Below are 14,202 nucleotides of genomic sequence, written 5' to 3'. Positions count from 1 at the left end.
TTATAAATTACAGGTCAATGTGACATCATAATGGTCAACAAAACATTTTCTGGTCAGAAAGGATGAAAGTCATTTCTAAAGGGAGGGAGCCAAAGTCCATCAATCCATCCATTTTCTACTGTTTATCCTGTTAAGGGTCACGGGGGGCTGGAGCCTATCCCAGCAGCCTTCAGGTGAGAGGCGGGGTTCACCCTGGACAGGTCACCAGTCCATCACAGGACCAACACATAGAGACAGACAACCATTCACACTCACAGTCACACCTACAGTCAATTTAGAGTATCAATCAGCCTCGTCCCCTCTTGATGTCTTTGGACTGTGGGAGGAAGCTGGAGTACCAGAGAGAACCCACACAGGAACAGGGAGAACATGCAGACTCACACAGAAAGATCCTGTGATGGAGCTGGGAGTCGAACCCAAAACCTTCTTGCTGTAAGGTGATAGTGCTGACCACTGCACCACCGTGACGCCCGGGAGCCAAAGTTCCCTATGTATATCATAAACTTTCTTGTTCTCAGTGTGACAGGAAACTCATTGACAAGCTTCCTGCCATCTTAGAATCCGTGAACTTAAGTCTGACGCATCTATCCTTGTACATTCCCTAATTCTTCGATGCATAAAGGAATTCCACAGAGATATTCTATTATCAAGCAGCAGAGGTGTACAAAATGAGCTTTTGTTAATAACTTGAACTACCTTGAAAACCTGTGCCCATTACGCTTGCATCAGTGCAGATGCATCCTCTTTCACGTCATCAAGGTCCTGCGGTGAATCTGCACACTCGCCTCTGATCAGTGAGGAAGTCAGCAGCAGCTTCTCTGCTGTTGTACTCCAATTATTGCCAGGCTTTCTTGGAGAGGCTGACAGTGGAACAACATGCTACCTACCAGGCCATCTGTTAATATGCTCATTTCAGTTTCCCTGTTTGTCGGTAGATTACGATGCCTTATTCTTGCTCAGAAAGGAAGCGGCAGAGGATTAATACTGCACAAATCTACAGTATTAATGTAGGTGAGGCAAAACTAATATGCATAAACTATTTCCCAGTTCTTCCACATGAACATTCTTCATCTACATTAGCTCACTTTCTCCTTTGTCATTCCTATTAGTCAAATTAATTCATATCTCAACCTAGTTTTTTTATTCAAATACCTGAGAATTTACGTGATCGATGACAGCACACAAATCAAGCAGAAACGCTTCCTCTTGATATAAATGATGCCAGAGATTGTTGGGGGTTTATAATAAATGTATCGGAAGGAACGATAACTTATAGTCTTTGTTGTTCCTCCTCTGCTGATCAAATTATTCTCAAACAGCAGAGAGAAGGACATCTTTGGGAGATTTAACACAAAAAGGCAAGGTAGATTAATTTACACAGACTTTAATATCTTTATTTACAGATGAATCATTTTGACATAATGTTGGCGTCGTGAAGATGCATGATTTTTTCTCATCCAAACTTTTGAGCTTTTGTTAACAGCAGAACATGGTTTGTTTTCTTAGTTTAAAAACAAGAATCCAAATATATTCCTGTAGGAGGCCAAAAACAAAATAAAACTTTTTTTCTTCTTTTTAACTTTTAAAAATGCGGTGAAAGGGGTAAGTGAAGAAAAGTCATGTGGACAACAGGTGTTGGGATGGGAAGAGAGATTTGCAGAAGAGGAAGATGACGAGTGTGAGAATACACGAGGGACACTCCCAGGCTGGTCTCAAGAGCAGGGAATAAGCCTTGTCCACTTTCTGCCTGGTGCACTTTGTTTTATTGAAATACCGTAACTCTAATTAACAGAAACTACACTACCCCTAAAACCACAGGAGTGGCCAAAGATATATCAGACCATATCGGTCTGAAATGTCAAATTCAGTAAAGGTAGCCATTTTAGCACACACGCGCACACACACTCACACAAGCGCACACGCACACACACACACACACATACACACAAATCAATAGAATCATTTTAATGTCTGGATATTCTGGGACTGGGCTTATTCCTGGTGTAGGGAACCGACCCAAAGTGTGTCAAAATCATGACCAGGTCCAAAAGAGTTTCATTGAAATGGCTCCGACAAAAGGATTTCAAAAACAAAAGTAAATGCACTGCATAGGCAAGGCTAAGCTGCTGACATCCACTTCTTGGACACAGTCAGAAAAGCTGGGACTGGTGGGCGGGGCATTACGTCTGGCATTGGCATCAAAGAGGTGGCGTGAAGTGGTTAGACATCTGATTGTAGCACTGAGTGGAATGTTGAATGACCTTCAAGAAACCAGCGATAAGAGCCCACAGAGCAACTGATTGGAGGGTGGTACAGCAGAGGTGATGAGCGGCAAGGAGGAACAGAGATGCCACACAGAGTGGAGAGGGGTGGATGGAGAGTGTGAGAGTGTGTGCGTGTGTGTGTGTGTGTGTGTGTGTGTGGGAGGAAGGGTGGAGTCCACAGTGAAACAGAGGGTGTGACAGGAGGAAGAGACGCCTAGAGACAGCAGGAATTTCAGGGAAGGGGGTGTATGTGAGGGAGGGGGGATAGGGCTCGAGAGGAAGATGAAGAAGGGGTCATGATTCAGTTATTGAGCAGGAGCTCTGTTGCTGTTTCCACGTCCCAGGATTTCGACGACAACGCCACTATTGCTGCATTCTGAGGAGGAAATAAATAAATGGTTTCATTCCGCAGCAGAATTCAGCCAGGTTATGAGTAAAAAGTGGAAAGATACATACTTTTTCAAAGCCCATGGAACAGAGTTTGTCTATTTTGCGTGTGTACTCTGGACAGGAGACGGGAGCACCTGCGTAGACGTGAGACCAGAGCCTAGCTGTCTGTTTAAACATCTCGGGGTTCTGCTTGTACTGGGACATGGAAAAAAAAACACACACACAAAAAAAACAGAAACAACAGAGGTTTTGTACATCACTTTCAACCACTCACAGAGGTACAGACATTTATATTTAGTTTCTATCAAGCGGTACAAATTTGGTGAATAAAAATCAGACATGCTCCAATCAATGTTTTCATTTCTGATCTGATCCATATCTGCCAGTACAGGACACCATTTTCTTGAATGTGATCTATATATCACTATATTATTGTTGTTGACATAATGTTTATGGTTGTATCATGAGGCTGCAGTAAACCACAAAGTACTTCATATAAAAAAGAATATCTACTTGTGCTCTGAATTTGATACAAAGATGATAACAATCAAAAAATGTTAACATACAGAGTTCCTTCCCTGAGTCAAATTAAAATATTTTTTAAGCATTTTCCAGTTTTTCCTGCCTCTTATATCTGCGGCATATTCCCCCCAATACCCCAAAACAATCAAGACAAAAATGGCTGCCACCAACAGAGATTTGATATGAAAATTCAACTTCAAGCAGTTTTCAAACCTTAAAGGCTTCACACGAAAAATAAACCATTTTCAACAAATTCCAGCACCCGAACAAACACGACAGTACACATCACTGTGGTGAAAAATCCTCAACTCCTTAACACATGCAGCAGCTACGATGAGCAAAGGAATTGCTCAACTGTGACTTATTTTTTTTTATACATAAAAGTATTGATCTACAAGATTATGAGACTGTCAAGAGTGCTCAGAGCCAGGGGAGCAGCCGTCCTCCGCCCATTCACAGGCAGCTCTGCTTGCATGCTGTCCAGGCATCTGTAAAATCTATATTTTCCATAGCACTTCTAAAACAACCTGCTGCTTTATGTTCAGTTTTGGAGGGAACGCTACTCACTTCAGTGGAACACCTTCCAATCTCGCTTGACATCACAGAAGTGGAATTTGAATTTTTACACTTTCTTGACACCATTTGTCAGATAGGACTTCCACTGAAACAGATTTCTGTGGATGAGGAGGAATTATTTTCACAAACCAATCACAGGAGGCCAACATAACCTCCTGTATCTGATGTCATTATAACATAATGACACACTCCTGTGTGCCGTTTGCACTACCCATACCTATCGGCTCGGCCTGTTACTAAACATGTGAATGACTAACTCTGGCTTAAGGTTTTTGGGTGGAATTTTAGTTGCTCATCACATATAGGCAAGTGCTTGTCATCCACATGACTTGAATGCATCATACCATCACAGTGAGGATGAACACACGCATCGTTACACCTCAAACACATTCAGAGAAAATCAGTAGGTACAAGAAAGAGATGAAGCCTTTACAGTTCAAAGACTCTACCACACACATCATGGACACTGGGAGCTGAAACACCAGCAGTCATATCCACAGAGGGTTCCGCTCAGCCACAGAACCACAAGAACCATGATGGAATGGGTGGAGGAGGAGAGTTGAAAGGAGGCAGAATACCTACACTGCTTAATTTTAACCACTGGTGGCTAGTTAGCTGGCTAACTGAAAAATAAGTCACGGTCAAGTCAAAATGAATCCATATACACACCCACCTGATTGGCTACCACTGCATCCTGTGGGTCATCTGGCTCTGCAGCTGCCAATAAGGCTTGTAGTGACAGGAGGACTGTCCTCAGCGTCATAGCTGCTGCCCTGAATGAACATACAGGTTGGTCCTTGTTTAGAGCAATTCACACAACAGGGTGATGAACAGCATGATGAACTGTGGCTCTTGCAGATAGATCCATCCATCCATCCATTTTCTACCGCTTATCCTGTTAAGGGACACAGGGGGGCTGGAGCCTATCCCAAGCAGCCTTTGGGCGAGAGGCGAGGTTCACCCTGGACAGGTCACCAGTCCATCACAGGACCAACACATAGAGACAGACAACCATTCACACTCACAGTCACACCTACGGTCAATTTAGAGTATCAATTAGCCTCGTCCTCTCTTGATGTCTTTGGACTGTGGGAGGAAGCTGGAGTACCAGAGAGAACCCACACAGGAACAGGGAGAACATGCAGACTCCACACAGAAAGATCCTGTGCTGGAGCTGGGGCTCAAACCCGGAATCTTCTTGCTGCGAGGCTACAGTGCTAACCACTGCACCACCGTGCCGCCTCTTGCAGACACATTTTCCCCAAAACTTTTTATTTTATCATTACTGAAGAGGAGTGATAACATGTGATACTAGCCTGAAGCGATCAAATTTAAAAGGCTGAGCATCCTAGTTCATGAAATAGGAATTCATAATTGAAGGATTATATCTCTCGGATGGCCTGGGAATGCTTGGGATTCCCTCGGAAGAGCTGGTGGACGTGGCTGGGGAGAGGACAGTCTGAGCTCATCATCATATTCAGCGTCACACACGTACTATATTTATAGTACACTAAAACAACACACTGAGGCAATCTGTTTTGTAGCACGAGTTCTAAACTTCTGAGAAAGGACTGTTCTCTTTGGAGGTTCTGGCTGGAGAAAGACTGTCTACTTAAAAATCATACTGTGATAGATGTATGACCACAAGAATGGTGGCACACATTTACTCACCACTGGTCTTTGAGAATGTCCAGACATATTGCACCTGTGACTGAACTGATGTTGGGATGCCAGATCTTTGTGATAAACCGCACCTGAGTGAAAGAATAATCATCTGCAGATTAGCACAGTTTGAGAATTTTTTTTAACATAGGTTCAAATGGAACAAGTAGTAATAAATATTTACCTTAGGTGGATTGAAAGGATATGTCTCTGGAATTTTAATTTCTAGTTGATATCTACCCCCTAAAAGAGACAAATATGAATAGCAGCAACAGGATTATTTCAGTTACGACTTTTTTTTTTACTTTCAAAAATAGTTTACATTACTAATTACCAAGATCCTCTTGAAAAAGTTGGTGAGGACTCCTTTAACACAAAAGTCCGTAAAGCAAAGTTGTGCAACCAAACATCTAGGCTTGCCGGCGGCCAAGCTTCACCAGAAACCCTCACCTTCGTAAGGTGTGTCAGGCGGTCCTGCTATCTCCCCTTTAAGTTCTGTGAAATTCTCATCCACCAGATCCACTTTTATCTGGTTTTTGCTAGTCTGAAAGAGGCAAAGATGGAGATTACACTCAACTGACAAGCGGAGTAGAAAGCGTTAACCCAGTTTGCTGTCAAACCCAAACCTGCCTATGCAGCATAAGTTGACACCCCCCCCCCCCCAGCTTTAGACAAACTTGTCCTAAACTTGTTGCGCACGTATCTAAATACATCTACAGTTTAAGACCAGATGTGTGTCAGTGCAATGATGAGCAAATACGACACCGCGCTGTCAGTTATCAAACGGGGATCAAAATTAACTATATTACATAGTGACAACGTATTTACCAAAGAAGGCATGGCATGCTAGCTAGCAACGTTTGAAACATTTATTGAGGCTCAATTAACTTTGTGTAATATTGTATACAATCAAATATTATTATTATTTTAGAGAAACCACGGCTTCCTTACCCCCCAACAGTGGAACATTAACGGCTAACGCTAGCTGCTAGGACAGAGCTGATGCACTGCTGGGTCTGACACAGTTAGCTTAAAGCTAGCCGCTAGGGTTAGCGAGCTGACAGCTGAGCCACCGACGCGTCACTCACATTGAGCATCATAGTCAATTAACAAACAATGAAATACAAAATGGCCACTTACCTCTTCACTTTTGAGCACCTCCTTGAATTCCCGTTTTATCCTCTGAACTGCGATGTTGGCCATGCTTCCACCGTGTTGCCGTCCGGTTGGGGCCTAACCGCTGTCTGTCCGCCTTGCTACCGAGCTAGCTTGTTCTGCTTACAGTCACTCTGCTCCTTCTTTATGGATACAACCTCAAATATAACAACTGCAGTGTTAATCACCTTTAGTGCCGTCAGTTCCGGTTATCTGTGTAGTGCTATTTTTCGTTGAAGCAGCTCAAACTGTATCTATCATGTCAAATGTGTAACAACCGAACGGTTGGTGGTAGTGAAAACATTTTAATACCAAACTGCATGCAGTCTGGAGGAGAGAGGGTCACGTGATCTGTATTGCCATCCTCAACGTTTCTTGCCATTGGTTGGTCGAGGCATGACGCATTATTATTATTATTATTATTATTATTATTATTATTATTATTATTATTATTATTATTATTATTATTACACCATGATTTTGCGTTCTAGCATGCAAATGCTGTGCATTCATGATTATTATATCCTCAAACATCATCGTTATGTAAGGCCATTTTATGACAAAAATATCTAGTCTGTGAATATACTCAGTACTGCTCTATGATGAGTTTGGTTAAACCAGTGATAGTCCCTCATATGCAATGCATATAAATACAAATGAAAATGATGGAATGTATGACTTTGATGACGGATGGGAATTTTTAAGTGAGAAAATAAGAAGTGACAAGACCTTTAAAGACTTGATGCAAACATATGATTTATTAGCATCTGAATTTCTACCTGAGGCAGCACGGTGGTGCAGTGGTTAGTGCTGTCGCCTCACAGCAAGAAGGTTTTGGGTTCGAGCCCCGGCTCCAGCATGGGATCTTTCTGTGTGGAGTCTGCATGTTCTCCCTGTTCCTGTGTGGGTTCTCTCTGGTACTCCAGCTTCCTCCCACAGTCCAAAGACATCAAGAGAAGACGAGGCTGATTGATACTCTAAATTGACTGTAGGTGTGACTGTGAGTGTGAATGGTTGTCTGTCTCTATGTGTTGGTCCTGTGATGGACTGGTGACCTGTCCAGGGTGAACCCTGCCTCTCACCTGAAGGCTGCTGGGATAGGCTCCAGCCCTTAACAGGAATAAGCAGAAAAAATGGATGGATAGAATTTCTACCCGTTACTACAGGAGAAAAGGACACTGTCCTCACCGTTGCCATTATACACAGTAACAGTTGAACTGTTACGCTGAGTGTGCTCATGTACTGTCAAAAATATGTTCCTTTCGAGGCATATTAGGTAAGAATATAGGTAATATAGGTAAGAATTCTGTGCCCAATTAAATGCATTGTCAAATTTTGGGGGGGCTGTGCATTGTGATGGTCCCCCGATGACATCATAGGGTGCTGCAGTCTGCACATGATGTACGCTGCCGAAGAGGAGACAGAGAAATTGGTTGATGACAATTTTTCCATTTTTTAAAATTAATCTCTGACTTTGGTCTTGTTTTAGCATATACGTGCTCTAAATTTACAATAGTGTCAGATCCATCCAGGCAGAATCCTGACTTTCATTCTTGTCCTTCCTGCTGACATTATCAAGAATCCTTACTGCCAGAGTCAGATGTCATCTAATGTAAAACTGGACTTGAAATGAAACTGTCTCCATAATGCTTCATCATTAAAAAAACAAAAACAAAAACCTGAACACTGGCTTGATTTTTTTGACTTTCTTCCCATTTTTTAAACTAAAGGCAAAACCATTAGTGAAAGCAAATTTATTTCACAGCTGCAGCAGTGACACTAGAGGGCATCACTGCCTCGTGCAGTTCTAGTACAGCAGTATCTAGAGTGGGTACCAATTTGATAGACATAAAAAAAAAACACTTCACAAAAACAGTGCAATCCAAAAAGAGCTTTAAATATGAGAAAATCTAAATCCTCTGGGTTCGTTACAAAAGTAAAATCCCGATAAGGACATACTGTATTTTTTCATTGATTGTGCACCTGCTCACATGGTCAAACACTAACTTTTGTAATCGTATAATGTGTGAGACAGCAAGAATTTTTTGGAATTCATTCAGAAACACATGACTGAAACAGCTTTTTCAATTCCCTTAGCTATTCATGCCTCACTAAGACATTTATTTTGATAGTAATTACAGAAAAAACTAACCGCACATTTGTCAGAACAGAGAAGACACAAGCACAAATGGACACATATAAAATCATAAATTGTGGTCCCTGTGTGTTGATGCTCCATACACAGAGTTTGGCCGCTACACTCAAGTGTTTATCTTTCCTCTGGTTAGCTCTTAACAGCAAGTGGACATGAACACAACGGTGCCCCTTTCCTTCTTTTGTTCATCCTGCTCGCACCCCTCCTTCTGCCTCTTGTTTGATTTCTCTTGTTAATAATGACAAAGATGACAAGTGCGGTCAGCATGACAGTTGTGAGTAGAAGGCAGACTCCAAAGACCAGCAAGGCTTTGTTTTTCAACATCCAGGCACATGTAGAGCAGGACTGCTGGAGCTCTCTCAAGCGACAGGTCTGAACAGTGTTATCCCTGGGGAAACCACCCTGAATGATGATTTCTTGGTACAAAGCCATGGAGGCTTTGGCTTTTGATTGATGGTGGGTTGAGGTGAACAGGCCAAACTGGGGGGCGTGTCCATCTTGCAGTTTCCACACATAGAAACCCTGCAGGTTGACTCCATCTACGTGATGAGCTGGGGGACAAATGAGATAAGAATTGTTTGTCATTCTCTTTTACTTGTCCAACAATATTAATGGCCCACCTGCTGCCATTTAAACAGACTTTGAAAGCAAAAGCAAACGTGAAGACGACATGCCCAATGTTTAACCCATGTCATAAAACTACATGGTTGCATGCACAACACAGGAGAGCAACTGGCCATAAAGGGCAAAGTATGAACATAACACTGATCTTTTCTCTGCCCCTCTCACCCATTTTATGATCTCCATGGTCCTTCAAGGTTTTATAGAAGGCAATATGGTAATAAAACACCTATATTGCCTGTTGATCTGTTTCTTTTTGTTCCAGCAGGAATAGGACTACACTAGACATTCCGTTTTGAAAGGTGCACTATATGAAGTCAGGCTCATGGGGATGGGGTGAAGCACAGACTTTAAGGTACATTAAAGGCCCACCTTTGAGGGCTTCTTCCAGGTAACTCTTCAGATAGTGTTGCCTCAGTTTATCTTTGACAGGAGCCTGGTCATCCACCCCACTGGCTGTGATGATGATAGGCAGAGCTCCTCCATATCGCTCAGTCACCCAGTTCAGGATCTTTCGCAGGCCCCAGGGGACGAGAGCCTGTCCCAACCTGGACGAGGGCCAGGTGGGATCAGACAGGATATGGCAGTCATGATTGCCATGTTGTTTCTGCTGAGAACTGGTCCGTGTTAGGGGTAATGGAGAAACCAAACGAGTGGTAAAATGGTTCAGTGCAATGAAACTCAGGGCACCTCTGAGCTCCTCCCTCTCAGTCTTTGTAAAAGTAGGAAGAGGTGATCCAGGGAAACCCATGAGACCCATTACACGTGCTCTCTCCTCCAGGTACACCTTCATTTCCTGTGGATAGTCACCCTGCTTCTTCTTATATTTTGTCCCAAGTAATGGGTCTAGGAAGCGACCGAGTTCAAAAATAAGGAATCTTTGTGCTGCTGCAGTATGTGACTCCAGGAAGCGGTTGGCAGGTTCAGCCCAGTCAGCGTGGAGTGCCAGTGATACCAGTGCTCTCTGACTGAAATGCTCCCGTTCATGTAGCCTCCAGGCTTTTGCATGAGCTAAAAGAAGGTTATGAGCAGCCTGATGCTGCTCTTTCCCACTGGAATAAAAATCTGATAGTCTATTTGGCTCATTAATTGTGATCCAGTATCGGACCCAGGAGCCCAGCTCTTTGTAGCATAGTGCTGTATATTCCTGAAAGGCCTCCACTGTGCTGTAGTTAAGCCAACCTCCAGAAGCATGAAGTGGGCCAGGCAAACCCAGATTTGGAGCTCTGTTAGATGGGTAGTACAGAATGACGACAGCCTCCAGTTCCAGCTTCTTGAGCTCAGTGACGATACAATGATAATACCTTTGAGATGTGATGACAACAGGAAACTGTATTAGTTGTTTTGTGTGAGTGCATGACAGAAAAATGGCAAAAACTTCTCTTTAAATGTATGCAAAGGCATATAGGCATATAGTATATTCCAATGAGTGAATCTCATTAATTAATCAAACTTAACGAGTGTTGGGAAATGAGGATCATGTATTCTGTGTACATTTTTACCTCAGAGCCTCAATGTTCACATTAGAAATGTCTCCCTGGGGTAAAATCAGAGACCAATTCAGGGCAAAGCGGTAGTGAGATGCCCCAGTGGATGCAAACAGACGAAGATGACTACGGATGGCCAAATAATCTGTGCACTGGGCACGTTTGGTGTGAATCTTCTGCCCAGGGACTGGATGCAATGAACCGTCTCCTGTCAGGTTCCAGCTATACACATGGGGATCAGTAAACTGCGGGGAGAATGGGTAGAACTGGACCTACAGTGACATAAGAAAAGAAAAAGATAGCTGTGAATGGTGCTACTCCACAAATGCATCACTAAAAGCTGAGAATATTTTATTTTGTAGCAGTAAAACCACTGATACCTGCAAAGTGGAGTCAGCGATTCCCCAGTGGAACTCACAGGGGAAACGACCTTTGACTTCTGTAGCGGCTTCAATTTTGGGGAAGCCATTATCGGCAATAACATGTCTGTAGAACTGAGCAGAGGTTTTGGGGCTCCTGGTTCGGTTAGATTGACTGAAGTCGATGTAGAAAAGACCTCGCTTAACTGTGTAGCCGTAATTCCACTCAAAGCCATCTACCAACGACCAAGCGGTGTACCCAAACACCCGCAGCCCATCTAACTTGATAGCTGTAATAGATAAAGGTAATTAAAATGTTAGCAGAATAATATACAGTTTTTGTTTGATAATGACTTTATTCTCTCTTCCCCCTATCTTCTCTTACCTTGTAGTACCTGGTTGATAAACCTCTTCATCAGGTAAATTGCCACTGTGTCCTCCCTTCCCGCACTTGCCTCAGAGAACCAGCCTCCCTCAGCCAGCAAAACACTTGGGTCAGAATACTCAAGTTTTATCCAGCCTAGAACGCGCCTTAGGTCTGGAGTCACAGTCTGTCCATTGTGGACCAGGTTCCGACCCAGGCGAAGGTTGTTCGGCCCAAAGGACAAAGCAAAGAAGTCTGCTGTTTTCTGCAACCAGAGCTTCTCTTCAGGGGAGAATGTGGGCAGGAGGCTGCCATGCTTGTTTTTCAAAGAGACAGGGTAATCTCCATCACCGAAGATGGGACTGGCAAACCAGCCGAGCACAGCCTCCATTGACTGCTGGCAGTGCTCAATGTTGACAGCAGTGGCTTGGCCATTTTGAGGCTCAACCCAGTGGGAACCCAAAACAATGGACACCTTGCCCTTCTGGGTTGGACGGAAGTGGGTGTTGTAGGTGTGCCAGGCTTTGGCGTGTGCCTGGAAACAGCAGATACATTGTGATGCATCATTCACATTCTACAATTTTGGATCATTAGAACTACTGCGAAAAGGGTCTATCTTGCTTAAATTCACTGTCAGAGCTCAAATCTTTGTAAAGTCAACACAACAATTGAAAAAAATGTTGACTAAAAATTGGGGTTGACTTTTGCATTTAAAGGCACAGTTACAGATAAAAAATTGCTGTTAGGGAAAAGGAATTTGATGAGGATCAAACTATAATTAACATTTATTTCACGTTCTTGAAACAGAAATTGAAAATTTGCTTGTCCAACTGGCCCAGTCATAGCTGTTCATTTCTCATGGGTGCAAAGCTCTCTATCCTGCAAAAACACAAGCGATAATTAATGAGGCCTATCGCTGTGACTTCCTGTCAAACACTGTCTCTCTCCAACACAAAAGTGCTGATGTGGTGGACTTTGACCTCAGTGTCTTTCAAAGGGTCTTGTTTACTGATCACAAACCTAAGAAAATATATATGCCATATTCTCTAGTTTGCAGCTCAGTTACATAGAGCATAAAAAATAAGGATAAATATTCTGGAAACTCACAATCCACTGATCACGTCAAACTTACCATGATCAGATTGTGGGCCACGGTGAGAGAAACGGCAGGACCCCCTTTTTCTCCAGGGGCGTGCACACCTGTCCCATACCCCTGTACAGCCACCAGGTATGGGTTATGCATGGTAAGCCAGTATCTTACACGGCTCCCAAAAGTGCGGAAACAAAAGGTAGCGTAGTCCTCAAACAACCCAACAAGTGAGTCATTTTTCCAGCCTCCAAATGCCTCCTGCAGAACCTGTGGCAAGTCCCAGTGATGGATGGTCACAATAGGCTCAATCTGCTTTTCCAGAAGCCTGTCTATGAGAAGGTTATAGTGAACCACAGCAGCTGTGTTGGGATGGCCCCTCGGATTCCCATCAGGAAAGAGTCTGGGCCAGGAGAGGGAAAAAGAGTATGCTCTTACTCCCAAATACTGGAGCGCCTCCACATCTTCCTCCCAGCGAGTGTAGCTGTCACTAGCTACACTTACATTCTCGGATGCCAAACTCTCAGACAATTGGGTAAAAAGATCCCAGATGGAGGGGCCTTTCCCATCCTGGTCCCAGGAACCTTCAGTCTGGAAGGCCGATGTACCTGAGCCCCAAAGGAATCCAGAGGGAAAGGTATCATAGAGAAAAACCTGGTCTTGAATGTTAGGGTCCGGTTTAGGCTGCTGCCATATCTGTCTGCCCTCCCCGAGAAAGCATGCTGCCTTGTTCAAACCACATGCCAACAATGCGAGGGACAGTACAAGGCATTGAAGTGTGGAATGAGGAGGATGGCTCAGCATGCTGAAGGAGTCTATCTCGCTTCACAAATCCACAAGAAGAGGGCAAGTGATCTCAGTCACAACAGCTGCTTTGAAAAATATCACCAGTCCTGGGAGAAACAAGAGCTTCATGGTGGTGGCGGACAAATGATCCCAGCCAGGGAGGTAGAATGTTGTAGTAGCGCTGCAGTATCCATCTAACGAGGTAACCTGTTCAGACTTCCTTATCTTCCTCTCAGCGCACCACTTACGTTCCCTCAGCCCCTCCCTACTACATCGTTTTCACACATAACAAAGGTTGACTCACACATGCTTGTATTTCTACACCTACAAAAGGTTTTTACACGCCAAGAAAAGCAATCAATACTCCTTCTATTGTACCAACACATTAAAAGACACCTATAAAGAAAGATCACCACTCTTAAGGATATTACTGAACTATCCTTGTGAGGGATGAAATAATAAACATGCTGTTGATTGCTCCTGTGTCAATAATTAGCTTGCACTCTGATCTTAGTTTCACAACTTTGGTCTCACATATTTTCTGCCCTAAGAAAATCCTCTTCTTCAGTCTTTTCCTGTGTAGGTTGTATGTTGGCAAAATAAATGACAGATTTCCCCTTTGAGATTTTTCCAATAAAAAGTCACGTTAGACACAGCACGTGTTAAAATGAGGGATGATACCGTTTTTGCAGCATGATGATGAAATAAAGGCTGTTCTCTGTCATTTTAAGGGCAGAAGGTGCTGAACACGTACTCAGTGTTCTCCTCAGATTT

General features: G+C 43.4%; 2 protein-coding genes across 2 annotated transcripts; both read right to left on the bottom strand.

Moving 5' to 3' along the window:
- Positions 1-1,374: 1,374 nt before the first annotated feature.
- ube2ka (ubiquitin-conjugating enzyme E2Ka (UBC1 homolog, yeast)) lies at positions 1,375-6,897 on the bottom strand. The gene is made up of 7 exons (XM_086221536.1): positions 6,555-6,897; positions 5,865-5,958; positions 5,599-5,657; positions 5,424-5,506; positions 4,426-4,525; positions 2,721-2,849; positions 1,375-2,640 (listed from the first exon to the last, which is right to left on the bottom strand). Exons 1-7 carry the CDS (start codon positions 6,615-6,617, stop codon positions 2,566-2,568), a joined length of 603 nt encoding a protein of 200 aa, XP_086077662.1. The 5' UTR covers positions 6,618-6,897; the 3' UTR covers positions 1,375-2,565.
- A 1,956-nt stretch (positions 6,898-8,853) lies between these two features.
- Positions 8,854-13,446, bottom strand: klb (klotho beta). The gene is made up of 6 exons (XM_086222470.1): positions 12,688-13,446; positions 11,577-12,090; positions 11,213-11,481; positions 10,848-11,104; positions 9,718-10,649; positions 8,854-9,275 (listed from the first exon to the last, which is right to left on the bottom strand). The coding sequence occupies exons 1-6, from the start codon at positions 13,444-13,446 to the stop codon at positions 8,854-8,856; spliced, it is 3,153 nt and encodes a 1,050-aa protein (XP_086078596.1).
- Between the last annotated feature and the right edge of the window lie 756 nt (positions 13,447-14,202).

Source organism: Aulostomus chinensis, chromosome 13, assembly GCF_037954235.1.
Source record: "Aulostomus chinensis isolate RoL2024-O1b breed Wild chromosome 13, RoL_Achi_v1.0, whole genome shotgun sequence".
NCBI classification, from domain to species: Eukaryota; Metazoa; Chordata; class Actinopteri; order Syngnathiformes; family Aulostomidae; genus Aulostomus; species Aulostomus chinensis.
The sequence above is the reverse complement of the archived record's forward strand: the minus strand, read 5'-3'. Positions and strand labels throughout refer to the sequence as shown.